Raw genomic sequence first — 17,966 nt, forward strand, 5'->3', positions numbered from 1 at the left:
GAGACAGGGTTTCTCGGTAGTTTTAGAGCCTGGCCTGGAACTAGCTCTTGTAGACCAGGCTGGCCTAGAATTTACAAGATCCACCTGCTTCTGCCTCCTGAGTGCTGGGATTAAAGGCATACGCCACCACCGCCTGGCTGTTATCTTGTTTTCAGAGCAGGTCGTTGATGTTCAGAGATTGGTCCCTGCAGTCACTGCTGATGGCTACCTGATAGATAGGAGAGCTGTGATCAAGACTCAGTGTGTCTGGGGCCAAACCTCTACTTCCTGCATTGGGTCCTGACACAGTTGAGCTTGGAGAACAGCTCCCCCACTCCCCCTCCCCCAGATGATGCAGGTATGGTAGGCAGTCCTTAGGATGCTGCTTTCTGCTGCTAAGTATCGAACTCAGATAAATATAAGGAACTTAAAAGGATAGTTTTGTGGGAAGTAGCCCCTCCTCCACTCCAACATGCGGCTCCAGTCAAGTGGCATCTCCAGATGGTCTGTGACTCTTTGGCACCGCTTGACTTTCTCCTTCCCTGGGGCCCTCTCCCCCGGCCAGCTTGACTGGCGCTCTGCATGCCTCTGCTGCTGCTTTTTCTGCCTTTGGTCTTCATTCCTCACACTGCCCTTTTGCTCCTTTCTTCACAGCAACCTTGGTATGGGGCCTTCTTACGGGACCTGGTGGCTGTGGTTCAGGCCTACTTTTCATGCGCCTTCAATCTGGAGCGGAGCCAGACAGGTGACAGGTGGGGGAAAAAACACTTCTGCCCTGCTGGACAGGGTGGCAGTGTGGCTTCAGTTTCTGCTCCATTTCTTCCGCTCCCCATTAGGAGGACACCAAGTGAGGAGTGGTGCTGTGTGACAGGGTTAGAGATGAGCTGACCAGCCTTCAGAATTTAGTGGACCCTCAGAAGGACCACTTGACAGATTCTTTTTGTTTTTTTGAGACAGGGTTTCTCTGTGTAGCTTTGGAACTGTCCTGAAACTCTCTGTGTAGACCAGGGTGGCCTCAAACTCACAGAGATCCGCCTGCCTCGGCCTCCCGAGTGCTGGGATTAAAGGCGTGCGCCACCCCCGCCCGGCGACAGTCAGATTCTAAGAGTCAGCAACCACCCAGCACAGTTGGGCCTTAATGGAAGGACAAATGTGAAAACAGCTGAGAAGGGTCTTGAACAGTGTTTGTGAGATCTCCCCTTCCCTCCCATCCCCTCCTCTTCCTTCCTCTTTCTTCCTCTTCCCTCCCCTTCCCTCCCCTTCCCTCCCCTTCCCTCCCCTTCCCCCTGATTCTCTGTGTGTCTGTTAGCAGAGTTGGAAGGAGGAACATTCTGATGTGTTCCTTGGCAAAGATCTCCTAGGTTTCCAGAACTGACCCATTTGCCATGCCTTATCCAGGCTTTTAGTGGGAGGATTGAAAGGTAGTGTGGATTCATTCTTCCCCAGCCTGCAGGTGTTTCAGGAGGCTGCCAATCTCTTTTTGGACATGTTGGGGAAGCTGCTGGCCCAATCAGATGACTCTGAGCAGGCATTTCGAAGGGACAGCCTTATGGTAATCTCCTCCCACTTCCAAATTTCTGTCCTCACTATCTTTTCCTGTGTTTCTCCCAGCGCCTTTCTAATGATTGTGTCAACTCAACAAATGTTGAGTTCTCATTGTGTGCCACATGGATAACAGAGTCTCCACCTTGAAGAGACTAAAGGCAATCAAATAGGACCTGTTATAGTGGCACATGCCTTTGGTTAGTCCTAGCACTCAGGAGGCAGAAGCAGGTGGATTATTGAGTTTGAGGCTAGCTACATAGTGAGTTCCAGGACAGCCAGAGCTACATTGAGAAACCCTGAGTCAAAAAAAAAAAAAAAAAAAAGAGCCAAGTAGGGAGAGTGAAGTCCATTAGAACTCTGTACATGGTGCAGAGGAACCACTAAAGAAGATGCCATTAGCTCTGCATGCAGAGTCCTCAAAGAAATTGTGAAGACTGAAGTCATGTGTGCTTTTCAAGAACACATAGCAACAGCCAGGTAGAAGTAGTTGTTTGCCTTTAATCCCTGCACTTGGAGGCAGAGGCAGGAGGATCTCTGTGAGTTTGAGGTCAGCCTGGTCTACAGAGTGAGATCCAGGGCAGACAGGGCTACACAACACAGTGAAACCCTGTCCAAAAAAAAAAAACCACAAAATTATAAATAAATAAGAAATGCATAGCGGCTTGCCAGCTTGGGCGAAGCAGGGAAGGTGATAGGCCCCTTTAGATAGAAAGAACACTATATCTAAAATGCGGAGGCATTGAGTATTTTGACATATATCAGAGGCCATAAATATAAGCATCTTAAATAGATAGATAGATATAAATAAATAATTGAAAATTCAGGCATAGTGGCACATACCTTTAATCTCAGCACAAGGGGAGGCAGAGATAGCTGTCTGAGTTCAGGGCCAGCCTGGTCTACATATAGACATCCAGGGCTACATAGTGAGACCCTGTTTTGAAAACAGAACAAACAAAAAGCAACAAAAAAAGATGAAGCATCTTGCAGACCAGCTAGTATTCTCCAGCCTTGTTTATGAAAAAGACTCATGAGCTCCTCTAATCGTCTTCCCTAGACCCTGATGGAGGATGGAGTGAGAGACAGCTGTGTTGTCACTGGGTTGTCAGGGAGGACACAGACACTTATGTCCAGAGAAAACGATTGTATGGTTGTTGTTGAAACTAGCCCTTGGGAACATAGCTGTGGGATAATTTCCCGCCTCCAGTTAGCAGCCCATTCACATGTCTGTTGCTTGAGAGTCTAGTTTCATCTTCTTCCTTTCAGGTCAGAAAGCTTTGGATGGCTAGACTAAATTCTGGCCAGCAGTTAGTCGCCAGAATTACCGGCCAGCACCTGCCATGTTATTGAGTACTGAACAATTATTGGAATAATTGTTCCTCCTCCTGAATTTCTGAATTATTATACTTTTCTTTCACATTTTCAGAAACGTCATCTAGGGAGATGCTGACGAGAAAATAGAAGGGTTGATTGGACAGATGTAAGAGTGTGTGCAAGGGAGCAGGGTGGTGGTGGCACCCGCCTTTAATCCCACTTGGGAGGCAGAGGCAGGCAGATCTCTGTGAGTTCGAGGCCAACCTGGTCTACAAAAGCTAGTTTCAGGACAGGCTTCAAAGCTACAGAGAAACCCTGTCTCAAAAAAAAAAAAAAGTGTGTGCAAAGGGGTTGAATTTCAGTACACAGAGAAAACACAGAGAAAAAGAGAGAGAAAGGGAGAGAGTGATGGTGGGAGGGGAAAGAGAAAGGGAAGAATTCACCCCCAAATCCTCATGTATCAACCAGGAAGACTGTGGGTGCATTTTCTTTTCCCTGGGAAGAATTCTTACTATCTCCTGGGCTCTTAACCCCTTTCCCGGGTTCCAGGGGTATTTCCTGGTTCTCACTAAAGCCCATTTAGGTTTCTGATACCCTGAAATGCTTCTTCTCCCTTTCAGTGCTTTGCTGTCCTGTGTGAAACTGTGGACGGGAACAGCCGGGCCATCTCCAATGCCTTTTACTCCAGTCTGTTGACCACACAGCGCACTGTATTGGATGGGCTCCTTCATGGCCTAACAGTTCCACAGCTTCCTTTCCACATACCGCCAGGTGATCCGACCTTCTTGTTCCATGCCTAGGTCAGCCTATGTCCTTCCTACTTCCACCACTTGAATGGTGCCTGCCTGGAACTTGGCAGGTGCTCAAAAGTGTAAATGGGCTTGGGGATGTAGCTCATTTGGTAGAGCGCTTGCCTAGCATGAAGCCCTGGCCTTGACAGCACATGCATGTAATTCCAGCACTCTGGAGGCAAAGGCAGGAGGATCAAGTTCAAAGTATCTTCAGCTTCATAGTTTAAGGCTTGACTGCTGCTGCATGAGGAGGGTGGTCCTTCGTTCCCTCCTGGCCGCCCGGCTAGCTTACACCAAAATAATCACACAGAAATTGTTATTCATTTAAACACAGCCTGGCCCATTAGCTCTAACTTCTTATTGGCTAACTCTTACATATTAAGTTTAACCCATCGACTGTGGCTTACCGGCAAGATTCTAACTAGCGTCCGTCCCAGGCAGGAGATCCATGACTTCTGCCACTCTGCCCTTCTTTCCAGCATTCAGTTTTGTCTTCTCCACCTACCTAAGTTCTGCCCTGTCAGGCCAAGCAGTTCTGTATTGATTCCAATGAAAGCAACACATAAACAGAAGGACCTCCTACACCAGACTTGGACATAATGAGATCCTGTCTCAAAAATGCAAAAAACCAAAGCAAGACAAAACAAAAAAATCCTAAAAGGTTGACTTGGGGAGCCTGTAAGAAACAACCAGACCTTACCAGTATGCCTTTCCATTCTCCATAGGAGCCCCCCAAGAGAGCCAGCCACTGCGGGAGCAGTGTGAAGATATACCCGGAGCCATCTCTTCTGCCCTGGCAGCCATGTGTACCGCTCCTGTGGGGCTGCCGAGCTGTTGGGATGCCAAGGAGCAGGTCTGAGATCCAAATTCTTGCTTTCTTCTCTGCTACTTGGGAACCAGGGAGTCTGGCCATACTTGCTGCTGAGAAACAGAAAAAATAAGCCTTGGGCTTCTCCTTGCTCAGGATTTCCAAAGACAGACTCTCTCCTGCTGGTCTGGGCCACTTATTTGCCGTGGATGACTAGAATTCGAGAGAGGTGACCCAGACCCAGAAAGACAAATATCGTATGTATTCACTCATAAGTGGCTTCAAGACACAAAGCAGAGAAAAACCAGCCTACAATTCACAATCCCAGAGAACCTAGACAACAAAAAAGACCCTAAGAGAGACATACATGGATCTAATCTACATGAGAAGTAGAAAAAGACAAGCTCTCCTGAGTAAATTGGGAGCATGGGGGCCATGGGAGGGAGAGAGGAAGGGAGGGGAGCAGAGAAAAAGATACAGCTCAATAAAAACAATAAAATAATAATAATAATAAAATGACTAGAATTCCATACATTGGCTACCTAGCTCAGCAGTAACTGCCCAGGTGATAGGGCAGCCGATTGAAAGTCATTACATTTCTTCAGGGTCAGAGGTCACACAGACTGAGCTTTCCTACCTTGTTACTTATTAGTACTTCCCTGTAGACCTGCCTACATTACGGCCGAACTCAGGTAGGATTCAGTTCTCCACTGGCCATGGAGACTGGACATAGAATGGGGCCTGAGGGTTCTAGTGAACCTAAGAGGGGCCAGCAAGAGTCTGAGATTTCTGGCCAATTGAAGATGTGCAAAGAATGGAGGTAGAGTAAGGGAGATGGGATAGAGCCAAGTTTGTTCCATAGGTCTCGTGGCATTTGGCCAATCAGCTGACTGAGGACAGCAGCCAACTGAGGCCAGCCCTTGTCTCTGGTCTGCAGCATCATATCCTATGCCTCCACCTTCTCAAGGTACTTCCTTCCCACCACTCTCAATGCCTGGGATTTCTTTTAACTCCCAGGAAAGGAAGGGAGGGGAGGAGAGAGAGAGAGAGAGAAAAGAGATTATCTGTGGCTGGGCATGGTGATGCTGGCCTTTAATCCCAGCACTCAGGAGGCAGGGGGAGGCTGATCTCTGAGTCAGCCAGAACTCTAGAGGAGAAACGTTCCATGGGGAGGGGGGTTGAGAAGAGCATCATCACATGATGGCACCCAGGAAGCAGAGAGAAAGGATAGGTATGGTGCAGCGGCGTCTGGTTTTTCTTTCCCTTTGATTCCGTCCAGGCCCCAGCCTGTGGGATGCTGCCATATGCACACTCAGGACGGGTTTTCCATGCGTTGGAAAGGCCCTCACAGAAACACCCAGGTGTGCTTCACTTAGGTCCTTCTTACTCCAGTCATACTACTGTCAAAATTGTCACAACCCCCATGTGTGGAGACCAGCTCTACTGAGAGGCTTGCCTGCTTTTCAGCCAAGCCTTCCACTGTAGGACCCAGGGCTGTTCTGTCCACTGACAGGCTCCTTCCAACTTCCCTAGGTTCTCTACTCCTGCTGCTATATCAGTGAACGTCTGTGCCATATTCTGGGGCAAGAGCCCCTGGCCTTGGAGTCGCTGTTGATGCTGGTCCAGGGCAAGGTAAGCCAGCGATACCCACATGGCTGGGTATCTCATGGTGCTCCATCTCCCCCAGAAGTTGTTCTGATAGCTCAGGTTTCCTTTGTAGGTACAAGTAGCAGATTGGGAAGAGTCCACTGAGGTGGCACTCTATCTCCTGTCCCTTCTTGTCTTTCGGCTCCAAGATCTGCCTTCTGGGTGAGTCATAAAGTCAGGTCTCCCCACTAAAGTCTTCTTCCCTCGGAGCTATCCCTGACACTAGGGAAGGGCTCCCTCTAGCTTTTTCCTTGAAGGGGCTGACACAGAGAGAACAAAGAACAGGCCTGGTTCTCATCACCTCTGGGTCTGGGGGGGGGGGTAGATGCAGCGTGGGTGGAGAGTACAGTACACGGGCGAGGGGGGACGCTGTCCAGCCCACTGTAACCCTCCATGGTCTCTCTCTATTCCAGGATGGAGAAGCTAGGCAGTGAGGTCGCCACTCTCTTTACCCGCTCACACGTCGTCTCTCTCGTGGTGAGCTTTCGCCCTTCTCCCCTCACCTTTCATCCCTTCCTCTGACCCCCTTGGGAATAAATGGCCTTTGTCCTATTTGCAGCTGTTTCTGCAAACATCTGTCATGTCCTGAACACCATTCGGATTCAGATGGCCCTCCTTTCCCTCTACCCTTCCCACAGAATGCAGCAGCCTGTCTCTTAGGACAGCTTGGTCAGCAGGGCGTGACCTTTGACCTCCAGCCCCAGGAATGGATGGCGGCAGCTGCACACGCCTTGTCTGCCCCTGCAGAGGTGAGGTACTGGGGAGGGCCAGATGTGGCTCCTCTGAGCCCAACACCAGAACAGCCCTCCTGGGGGAAAGACCAGATCCAGTAAGCCCCTCTTTAGCCGGGCGGTGGTGGTGCCCGCCTTTAATCTCAGCACTCAGGAGGCAGAGGCAGTCAAATCTCTGTGAGTTGAGGCCAGTCTGGTCTACAGAGCTAGTTTCAGGATAAGCTCCAAAGCTACAAGGAGACCTTGTCTTGAAAAAAGGAGAAGGAGAAGAAGAAAGAAGAAAGAGGAAAGAAGAAGAAAAGAAGCCTCTCTTCCTCTCCTTTGCCACCAAACAGTGAGCTGCTCTCAACCAGGGCTGATCAGGGCCTCTTCAAATATGGAGGCAGGGAGAGAAAGAAAGGAAGCTGCCCAGTTACCTGAGGCAAGAACTTCCCCTTGTCCAGTTACCTGAGGTGAGAGCTTCCCCTTGTCCAGTTACCTGAGGTGAGAGGTTTCCCCTGTCCAGTTACCTGAGGTGAGAGCTTCCCCTTGTCCAGTTACCTGAGGTGAGAGGTTTCCCTTGTCCAGTTACCTGAGGTGAGAGGTTTCCCCTGTCCAGTTATCTGAGGTGAGAGCTTCCCCTTGTCCATTTACCTGAGGTGAGAGGGTGCCCCCCCACCAGTTACCTGAGGTGAGAGGGTGCCCCCCCACCAGTTACCTGAGGTGAGAGCTTCCCCTGCCTGCTTCAGTCTTCTCCAGGAGTCTGAAGTCCTTCCTGATGCTTTGACCTTGTCCCTCCTCACTCCGCTTTTTCTGCTTTTTCTCCTGAATAAGCATGGAGAACTAGATGATACCCTGTGTGTTCTTTAGGAACCCAGGCCACTATGTGGCCTCCTGATTTGTTTTTTTTTTTTTCTTTTCCTTTTTAGGCCCTTTGGAACTCTTTTTGCTTGTTTTGTTTTCCCTGTGCAACATTCCTAGCTGTCCTGGAACTAGCTCTGGTAGACCAAGCTGGCCTTGAACTCACAGGGAATTCACCTGCTTCTGCCTCCCAAGTGCTGAGATTAAAGGCCACCACCACCCGGCATTTTTTTTTTTTTTGTAGTCATAGCTGTCCTGGAACTTGATTTGTAGACCAGACTGGCTATGAACTCACTGAGATCTACCTGCCTCTGCTTCCTGAGTACTGGGACTAAAGGTGTGCACCACCACTGCCTGGCAAAAGTAATCCCTCCCCGCCACACACATAAATTTGGAAATCTTAATTCCCTCATTTTGGAAAAAGGATAGACTTCATAGTCACATAATTGTCATTTTTAAAAAATGTTTATTTATTTATTATGTATACAATATTCTGTCTGTGTGTATGCCTGAAGGCCAGAAGAGGGCACCAGACCTCATTACAGATGGTTGTAAGCCACCATGTGGTTGCTGGGAATTGAACTCAGGACCTTTGGAAGAGCAGGCAATGCTCTTAACCTCTGAGCCATCCCTCCAGCCCCATCATTCTTATATATATAGAATTTATTGTACTTTGTAACACATCTCATCTCCCACAACACACTTGGAAGCTTAGACACAACAGACGTAGTAAAAGTCGCCCGCTTGTCCTTGAGAAAGCTGACCTTCAGAGGAATTGTTTCACTAGCTAAGACAGTAACATTCACTCAGGTCCTCTTCCCCTGATCCTGTTCAGACGGTTCCTCAGGCCCTGTATTCCACCTTAGAGGTGACTCTGTCTTGTCACTCTGTGGCGTCATCACCGACCTGCCCGGGTTTATTTGTGCCTTGTGTGTCCTGGTCTCTTGGCTACTCAAGGATTTCTCCTCTATTGTTCTCTTCACGGCCACCAGAATGAGCGTTTTGAAGGAAAATATGGCCTTCCATTCATGCAGTGCTTTTTGAACATAGAACTGTATGTTGGGTGCTTGTACTATTCTAAATTCTGATAGTAAAACAGTGAATGCGGTATTTTACAGCTAGTGCTGATGTGGAGCGTAGGTCATACTGCGTAAATCTTGATTGGCTTCCCACTGCTGATAGGAAAGAGTTCAAGCTGTAGACCAGTGCTTCTCAACCTGTGGATTGCAACCCCTTTGAGGGTCGCATGTCAGATAGTTACAGTATGATTCACAACAAGTATCAAAATTGCAGTTATGAAGTAGCAGTGAAATAATTTTGTGGTTGGGGGTCAGCACAACGTGAGGAACTGTGTTAAAGGGTCGCAGTGGTGGTGGTGGGGGGGTTGAGAACCCCTGCTCTAGACTGTCACAGCCTGTCTGAGGACAGTGGACTGTAAAGGGTTACCATTCATTTCCAGAATTGAGTAAGAACTCTTATGCCTACCAGCTTCCCTGTTTGCTGTGATCTGCACTTCTTAGGATATCCTGCCTTTCTAAAGACACCTTCCCTTTTCTGTCTTTACATTTTGATTTCCTTATTTTGCAGTGCTAGAGAGGAACCCAGGGCCTGACACAACCTGCCTTTAAAATGTCTCCTGCCTCTAGGAGGCACTGATGGCACATTCAACTGTGTAGCCAACTTCTTGTTTTGCAAACATCTTCCTAAACGGGAATTGGTTTTGGACCCAAAAGCTTCTCCTACTAGACTGTCTGTCTTTAGGAACATGATGGAAGAATAGTAAAGAGCCAAATCTCCTAAGTCCAAAACGTGCCCCAGTCTGCCAGGCCAAGGTGCTGGGAGCCTGGTCTGGGGAGCTACCTCCTCCCTCTTGACTATGTTCCTCTTGCCTCTCTTCAACAGGTCCGGCTGACTCCACCGTGCAGCTGTGGCTTCTACGACGGCCTCCTCATTCTCCTGCTTCAGCTCCTTACCCAGGTACAGGTGTGCTGTGAGCTGGGGAGAAGCAGAGAAAGGAGCTGGGCATATTTCCGAGCCACTGGCAGATGAAATAAGGAAGCGGCCCATGCTTGCCTGTCCTCACGCTTCTGTTAGCCTTACCAGCCTGTCCTCACGCTTCTGTGAGCTTTACCAGCCTGTCCTCACGTTGCTGTGAGCCTTACCAGCCTGTCCTCACGCTTCTGTGAGCCTTACCAGCCTGTCCTCACGTTGCTGTGAGCCTTACCAGCCTGTCTTCATGCTTCTGTTAGCCTTACCAGCCTGTCCTCACGCCCACCCTCAGCAGGAACCCTGAAGAGAGCTGTTCAGCTGCACTCCCCCAGGGACCCAGAGAGAAAAGAGCTTCTCTGGGGTCTGGATTTAGGGTTTGGGTTTATGGATTTTTATTATTGTTGTTTAAATGAAATTTTTCTTCACTGAAAGGTAGGAAGATGAAGGAGTTCCAGGCCAGCCTTAGCCACGTAGTGAGTTTGAAAGTAGCCTGAGGTACATAAGCTCCTGTCTCAATATTCCAATGTTTTTTTTTTTGTTTTTTTTTGTTTTGTTTTGTTTTGTTTTTTTTTGTTTTTTTTTGTTTGTTTGCTTTTTGGTTTTTTGAGACAGGGTTTCTCTGTGGCTTTGGAGCCTGTCCTGGCACTAGCTTTTGTAGACCAGGCTGGTCTCGAACTCACAGAGATCCGCCTGCCTCTGCCTCCCGAGTGCTGGGATTAAAGGCGTGCGCCACCACCGCCCGGCTCTGTCTCAATATTCCAAAATAATTTAATAAGCCTTGTACACAACTTGGCCTTGACATGAGCTGATCTGAACAGGATAATTTCCTGGTTTTCCATAGGCGCATACTGAGGTTGAGAGATTGGGTTAGATTATAATAGGAAAGGGACATAAATTGGGTGTGGTGGTGGATTTACAAGTCTAGGGTTTGAGAGCCTGAGGCAGGAGGATCACAAGTTTGAGGGTAGCCTGAATACATAATAAGATGCTATTTTCTAAAATGAAGTAAGGGAAGAAGGGAGGGAGAAAAGGAGGAAAGATAAGGGGAAATGGGAAAGGAAAGGAAGGAAAATACAGAAATATTAGCTAAGAAGACAGAAGGAATGATTTCAGTGACTTTATTTCCCTGTATGGTTAGGGACAGAAATGACAAAAGGAGTTCCTGACTTGTGCATACCCTCCTCTCTAACAGGGAAAGCCTGGCCTGATCAGGGATGTGGCTGCTTCCGAGGTGTGGACCATTCTGTGGCACCGCTTTTCCATGGCCCTGAGGCTACCTGAGGAGGTGACTGTACAGGAAGACGATCTGTCACTGTCAAGTCCACCCAGCCTGGAGCCCGACTGGACACTGATTTCACCCCAAGGTGTCTTTCTCTGTTTGTAGAGGTCCCATTTCAGAAGGAGGCAGCTTAGAACTGGGTTAGCCCACAGATAATTGCTCCTACTGTGTGCAGAGAGGGTGGTAGAGTCTATAATGGACTTGCTTACCAATAGGGAACAGAAAGGACCAGATAAGTTCTGGGATCCTTGGCATCTGATCAGTCATCTTGCTGGCTTCACTAGGTGTGCGTTCTCTGTTGTTTTCAGGCACGGCAGCCTTGCTGAGCCTTGCCATGGCCATCTTCACCCAGGAGCCCCAGTTATGCCTGAGGCATCTGTCCCAGCATGGAAGTATCCTCATGTTGACCCTGAAGCACCTGCTTTCTCCCAGCTTCTTGCATCACCTGAGTCAAGCGTGAGTCTGAATTAGAAACAGGAGACTCAAAGTCAGAGCCAACAGGGAGGTGGGGGGGGGGGCAGGAGAGAAGTAGCTGACAGCTTGATTTATATTAGTAGAAGTGGGGTAAGGATTAGGCTGGAAACCTAAGGAGTTGCTGAGATTGGGAGAGAAAACATGAAGTGAGGGAGGGAAGCGTCAAAGAGTAAGCCTGTTTTGCTTCCTCCCTAGGCCTCAGGGCCCCAAGTTTCTCCCTGTTGTGGTACTCTCCGTGTGCCAGCTGCTCTGCTTCCCCTTTGCCCTGGATGTGGATGCTGACCTCCTTGTAAGCATCTTGGCTGACTTCAGGGACTCAGAAGTTGCAGTCTACCTGCTTCAGGTACTTGGAGAGGTGTGGTGGTGGGAAAGGAAGATGGCCAGTGTTGTATCCTCTGACTCACATCCCAATAGCTCCAGGGCTCTCCGAGGCCCTCACAGAGGAGGGCATCAGCTTGATCAAAGTGCTGGAGTGGAGGCAGCACTCAGACCCAAACAGACATGCACCTGAAGCTGAGATAGGGTCTCCTCTGTCCACTGGTCTCTTGTCTGGTTCTATGGGAACTCACTAGGGAGGCCAGGCACTGTAGCTCAGCTCCTGGGTCAGGAATTACTGCCGTGGACTCTTGACAATATGCCCTGGCTATTTGGAGGCAGCAACTGTGGCCTTGCAGAGCCAGGTGTAAGTGTAGAAAGGATCTGCTCTTGAGCTTCACATGAGTCTCCTGCACTGTGCTATCGGGCTCTGCTCTGCCGCCAGGAATGTCTCTCTCCTTGGCTTGGCATTTCTCTTACCCAGCTTCGGAGCTTTCCCTTCCCCATTGCAATGTACCTTCCCCTCTCCTGAACCCCTTTACCTGAACTCTCCTTTCTCCCAGGTCTGCTGCCACCACCTTCCATTGTTACAAGCCGAGCTGCCCATTGGTCTCCTTACACGCCTGGCCCTCATGGATCCCACGTCTCTCAAACAGTTTGTGGACACAGTGACTACCTCCCCCAGAACCATCATCTCATTCCTCTCTGTTGTTCTACTGAGTGACCAGCCTCCTATGATCTCTGACCTTCTGTCCCTGCTGACCCACACAGCCCGGGTACTGTCCCCCAGCCACTTGTCCTTTATCCAAGAGCTCCTGTCTGGCTTTGATGAATCCTATCGGCCATTGCGGAGCCTCCTGGGCCACTCAGAGAACACTGTGCGGGTCCGTGCTTACGGGCTTCTGGGACACTTACTACAACACAGCATGGCCTTACGTGGGGCACTACAGAGCCAGGCTGGCCTGCTCAGCCTTCTGCTGCTGGGGCTGGTAGACAAGGACCCTGCCGTGCGGCGCAGTGCCAGCTTTGCTGTGGGCAATGCAGCCTACCAGGCTGGTCCTTTGGGACCTGCCCTGGCAGCTGCAGTGCCCAGTATGACCCAGCTGCTTGGAGATCCTCAGGATGGTATCCGGCGCAATGCCGCATCGGCTCTGGGCAATCTGGGACCTGAAGGATTGGGAGCGGAGCTATTACAGTGCCAAGTACCCCAGCGGCTCCTGGAAATGGCATGTGGAGATCCTCAGCCGGCTGTCAAGGAGGCTGCCCTCATTGCCCTTCGGAGCCTCCGACAAGAGCCCTGTATTCATCAGGTAAAACCAGGAGACTTATGAGCCCTGAGGCCCCTGCAGTTCACAGCATTTCTCTAATGTAATTTGTGAGGACCTAGGACACCTAGAAATACAAACTATGTCCCTGTCTGGGTGTAAGAAATTCAAAGACAGTTTGTTGGAGATGGTTTTCCCATTTGCCCTCTCCCGCCCTGGAGGAGGGAAGGTATCTGGAAGGCTTCACTGAGCTAGGACATACCTGAGATCTCAAGAATCATAGCTTATCTCTTCCAGACACAAAACAGGAAGGAGATGGGAAAAACCATGAAGATGCCAACTGTTTTTGGGCTGTGCTAAGCATTTTACCTTTATCACCTGGTTTAAGCTATTATCACTGTGATTTTGTAAGCGAGGAAACCGAAGCACAAATAATTTAGTGACTTGCCAAGATTACAATGCTACCCAGTGAGACTGGGCTCTTGAGCTCATAAGTCTGGGTCTAGAGCCTATACTCATCAAAGACTGTCTTATTTTGCTTCCTCTGCTTGATACTGAGTCTCTAAAACACCCAGGGGGAGTCGCATCTGAGAGATCACAGAGCGGAGTATGTCAGTGTGGTAGCATTAGCATGATGGCATTTGACAGGGTGGTGCTGGCACTAGCTGAGTTTCCCACAGTCCATGTAGGGAAACTACGAAAGGGATGCTTGGTTGGAAATGAGAGACCCGCTGGGAAGCAAACATTCAGGCTGCCTGTCAGTTACTGCTGCTTTCCTTAACCTCTTACTGGTGACAAGTGACCGGATCACTTGGTGTGTTGATTTTATGCCCAATACCAAAGAGAGTGGAAATAAATACCTGGGTCTTATTGATTCATAGCTTGCGAGATTTCTTGTCTTGACCAGTCTATCCTGAATCCCCCAAAAGCCCATTTCTCTTTTCTTGGCTGTGCCAAGAATGTGCCAACACCACCATTTCTCACCCTTACATCATATTCTGCCATTTATTTCCTATTCCATAGGTGTTGGTGTCCCTGGGTGCCAGTGAGAAGTTAGCCTTGCTCTCTTTGGGGAATCAGTTACTGCCGAATAGCAGCGCCAGGCCTGCCTCTGCCAGACATTGCCAGAAGCTCATCCACCTCCTGAGGCCGACCCACAGCACATGACCCCAGATCCCTGGGGCCACTATCCTTGTTCTGCCAAATCTTCCTTCTCCTACCAGAGGTACTAACTCAGCCGAGAGCTGAAGAGACTGAAAGAGAATGATAAGCTGCCAACTCCCTCGCGAGCAAGAAACTAGAAGAGATTTTCATATTAAAGCTCCTTCCTTTCCCTAGATTCATGATGATTTGATTCAGTAAACTTCATCATTGTTGGTGCCAGAGAAAATTCCGTCCTTTCTCCCACAATGTGCCTTTAACCCCAGGACCCACCCAGGCCTTAGGAAAACATATCTGCCGTGCTGGATCTCTTCCTCTCTGAACCTCCTGTGATCTGCCTAGCTATTTTTGTCTCCTTTCTAGCCTGTGGAGATAAATGTCATCACCCCCGTTGTAAGGGGTTCCTTAGCCCTTAGCCCACACTCCTCCCATGGGTAGGGAGTATGTGTGTGTATAAATTATATATATGTATATATATGTGTATATATATGTATATATATATATATATTCTACTTGTAAACACTTATTGGAAAATGTGCCTCACCCTACTTGAAGCTTCCAACGTAAGGGGAGGGAGGCTCAGTCCCTCTTCTGGCTTCTCTGTGACATTGGAAGCCTTGAGACCCTGTTCATACAAAATCCTGGTTTGGAGAATTGTTTTATACCTTTCCAAGCAAGGCCAGTGGAGCTGATACAGAGAAGACTGGGACTAAAGAGGTAAATCAGGGTGCTTTGAGATGATAATACAGTCGTTTTAATATTTAGTGCAGTGTCAGTGTATATGGAATCCTAGCTGCTTTGGAAGAGCGACTCTTTATGGAGACTGTGGGATTTGCCAGAAGAGTGTTTGACAGTCCCATCAATTAAAATCAAATTTAACAGGACATTCCAATTTATCAGAAAGGGTATTTGGCAGACACATTACTTAGAATCTAACAGTATGTATATTAGGAAGCTTAACTGAGACAAGCTTCCAGAGCCCTAATTTCTCCATCCAGTAAGTGGAGAGACTCGTCTTGATATGGCTCAGTGGTGAGTGTTTTGCTGCTTATGTATGAGGTTCTGGGTTCAGTCCCCAGCAAAAAGGGGAGGGGGAAGAAAGGTGCCTTGATGTCCTTCCTTGATTAAGGTATGTAAGAAATGAAAGATAAGTGTGCTTATCTATATTTTCAAGGAGTTTTCTTACTATCTACTGTATTTAGTTACGTTTGAGCAAAAGTAAGATTTCTCTAAGGCCCTCCTTAATTTCCTGCTCTCCATGTTATTTTAATTCAGCACACACACCACACACACACATACACCACACACTCACCTTCCTGTGCACCAGATACTGTGCCTGTCACAGTTTCCATTCTGACGAGAAGAACAGGGAGCTTATTAAAATAAGTGAACTGAAGCTGGGTAGATGGCAGCTATTAAAGAGGCTGAAGCAGGAAGATCACAGTCTCGGAGGAGACCAACCTGAACAACATAACAGGAGCCAGTCTCACAAAGTAAGCTAATTAGATAAACTACATAGGAAGGTGATTTTGAAAATGCTCTGGAATTTAAAAAGTCAAGAAAAGGGCTTGAGAAGCACCAAGCTGGTCATGTTCCCATCCCCACCTGCCCTCAATCCACTCACAAAATCTCTAATTTCTCCTTCCAACAGAGATCTGGGTGTCTCCCCATGAACCCTCCTTTCTACCTAGCCTCTCTGGGGCTGTGGATTGTAGCATGGTTATCCTTATTTTACAGCTAATATCGACTCATGAGTGAGTACATGCACCATGTTTGTCTTTCTTGATCTGAGTTACCTCACTCAGGATGATGTTTTTTTTTCTAGTTCCATCCATTTGCCTCTAAATTTCCTTGTTTTTAAAAGTTGTGTAATACTCCATTGTGTAAACGTACCACATTTTCGTTATCCATTTCTCTGCTGAAGGATATCTAGGTTGTTCCAAGGTTCTGGCTATTACAAATAAAGCTGCTATGAATCAGCTGAGCAAGTGTCCTCGTGGTATGACTGAGCATCCTTTGGGTATATATCCAAGAGCAGTATAGCCGGGCCTGTGGTAGGTTAATAACCAGTTTCCTTAGAAACTGCCACACTGACTTCCAAAGTGACTGTAGAAGTTGAACAAGAGCAATCAGGTTGGCGTGGGGAGTACTGAAAGGGACTCCTGGAAAAGGGGGGGCATTTCAGGGTTTCATAAAAACCTGGTACAAGGGAATCTCCCAGGAATCTACAAGGAAGACCCCAGCTTAGACTGCTAGCAAAGGCGGATGCATAGCCTGAACTGGCCATCTCCTGTGACCAGGTTGGTGCCTAGCCCAGTTGTCATCAGAGAGAGTCACCCAGCAACTGATGCAGATGCAGACACATAGCCAAACATTAGGTGGGTTTCAGGGAATCCTGCAGAAGAGCAGAAGAGGAGAAAGAATTAGAGCCAGAGGTGTCAAGGACACAAGAAAACTCACAGAATCAACTAACCTGGGCTCATAGGGGCTCAAAGAGACTGAACCAACAATCAGGGAGCCTGCATGGGACTGACCTAGGCACTCTGCATATTTGTTACAGTGTGTAGGTTGGTCTTGTGGAACTCCAAATGGTGGGAACAGGGGCTGTCTCTGACTCTTTTACAGTCTGTTGGGACCCTACTCCTCATGCTGGGTCACCTTGCCCAGCCTTAATACATGAGGGGGTGCTTAGTCTTACTGCAACTTGATATGCCATGCTCTGTTGATACTCATAGGAGACCTGCCCTTTCCTAAACAGAAGCTAAGCAAGCAAGAGTGGATTGGGGGTTGGGAACAGAGGGAGGGTGGGAGGGGGGCAGGGACTGGGAGGAGAGGAGGGAGGGGAAAAGTGCTGCCAGGATGTAAAACAAGAAAACAAATTTATTGGAAAAAAAAAAAGTACTAAGCTGAATGGGTCAGGTGGACCCTTACCTAAAAGGGGCAACTGAGCTCACACTTGAAGGAAGCAGAGTGCGCAGTGCAGTCATCTGAGTGAAAGACCTAGGCGCCGAGGACAGTGGAATGGTCAGGAAGCCAGGTTACAAAAAAGCAAAGAAAAGGCATGGTGACTCATGGTAATTCCATCACTAGGTAGGCAGAAGCGGGACTGTAAATTTAAAGCCAAAATTCCAATACAGCAGCAAAACACTCAAAACCTAGAAAACAAAATATAAAGTCACCCAAAAAGAAAAAAACAAAACAAACACCAAATTGTAACCAAATAAAAATGCACACAAAAATCTGTAGAGCCCTTTTGTTGTTTATGTTGTTATTGACCAATCAACTGCCACTGAACGTTAGATCTGCCCTGGAGTGTTATTCTATTGAAGAAACTGATTTGCCTTCTCCCAGCAGATATAAATGACCACTCCACTGTTAACTCTAGGACCCAGCCATGATAAGGGCCACCCAAAGGAAGTTCATAACCTCCAACCATTATCACCTGCCAGTGTAGCCCTGATAAGCTTAATGGAGGCCTGAGTCTCAGCACTTTACCCAGAGGCAATACCTGGTAGCAGGAAGGACCACAAACTGAGATTACCCAGGCACCACCCAAGAACAGACCATCCAAAGGAAATTCCTTAGGTTCCAACCCTTGTAGATAGGATCACTTGCCAGCACACTTTCACCAGGACACTCCTAGACAAATGTCAGCCAATCAGGGATCCTGAACATTAGAAATCCCTCTCCCCCACATTTACTACTATGAAAACCTAACTTTAACTGTGCTCGGGGCTCTCTGATTATTCCAATATGTTGGACCCACGGAAAGACCGAGTTTGCAAACTTGTACAAAATAAAGGCTCTTTGCTTTTACATATAGGGCTT

At 48.2% G+C, this 17,966-nt stretch overlaps 1 protein-coding gene across 1 annotated transcript in view; it reads left to right on the plus strand.

Annotated features, from left to right (window-relative positions):
* The window catches only part of Stk36 (serine/threonine kinase 36), a 30,531-nt gene extending 15,985 nt beyond the window's left edge, over positions 1 to 14,546 (plus strand). Inside the window, exons 13-27 of the mRNA XM_041650169.1 lie at positions 634 to 731; positions 1,426 to 1,531; positions 3,459 to 3,609; positions 4,355 to 4,482; positions 5,300 to 5,404; positions 5,971 to 6,069; positions 6,158 to 6,246; positions 6,498 to 6,561; positions 6,723 to 6,833; positions 9,558 to 9,632; positions 10,837 to 11,008; positions 11,232 to 11,379; positions 11,593 to 11,740; positions 12,276 to 13,022; positions 14,001 to 14,546. Of these exons, the coding sequence (XP_041506103.1) occupies positions 634 to 731; positions 1,426 to 1,531; positions 3,459 to 3,609; positions 4,355 to 4,482; positions 5,300 to 5,404; positions 5,971 to 6,069; positions 6,158 to 6,246; positions 6,498 to 6,561; positions 6,723 to 6,833; positions 9,558 to 9,632; positions 10,837 to 11,008; positions 11,232 to 11,379; positions 11,593 to 11,740; positions 12,276 to 13,022; positions 14,001 to 14,144 (2,385 nt within the window). The 3' untranslated portion in view covers positions 14,145 to 14,546. The remainder of the gene's footprint in view (positions 1 to 633; positions 732 to 1,425; positions 1,532 to 3,458; positions 3,610 to 4,354; positions 4,483 to 5,299; positions 5,405 to 5,970; positions 6,070 to 6,157; positions 6,247 to 6,497; positions 6,562 to 6,722; positions 6,834 to 9,557; positions 9,633 to 10,836; positions 11,009 to 11,231; positions 11,380 to 11,592; positions 11,741 to 12,275; positions 13,023 to 14,000) is intronic.
* Positions 14,547 to 17,966: the final 3,420 nt, after the last annotated feature.

This window comes from Microtus oregoni, unplaced genomic scaffold (assembly GCF_018167655.1).
Source record: "Microtus oregoni isolate MIOR12 unplaced genomic scaffold, Mior012 000004F_ref0000308, whole genome shotgun sequence".
In the NCBI taxonomy this organism is placed as follows: domain Eukaryota; kingdom Metazoa; phylum Chordata; class Mammalia; order Rodentia; family Cricetidae; genus Microtus; species Microtus oregoni.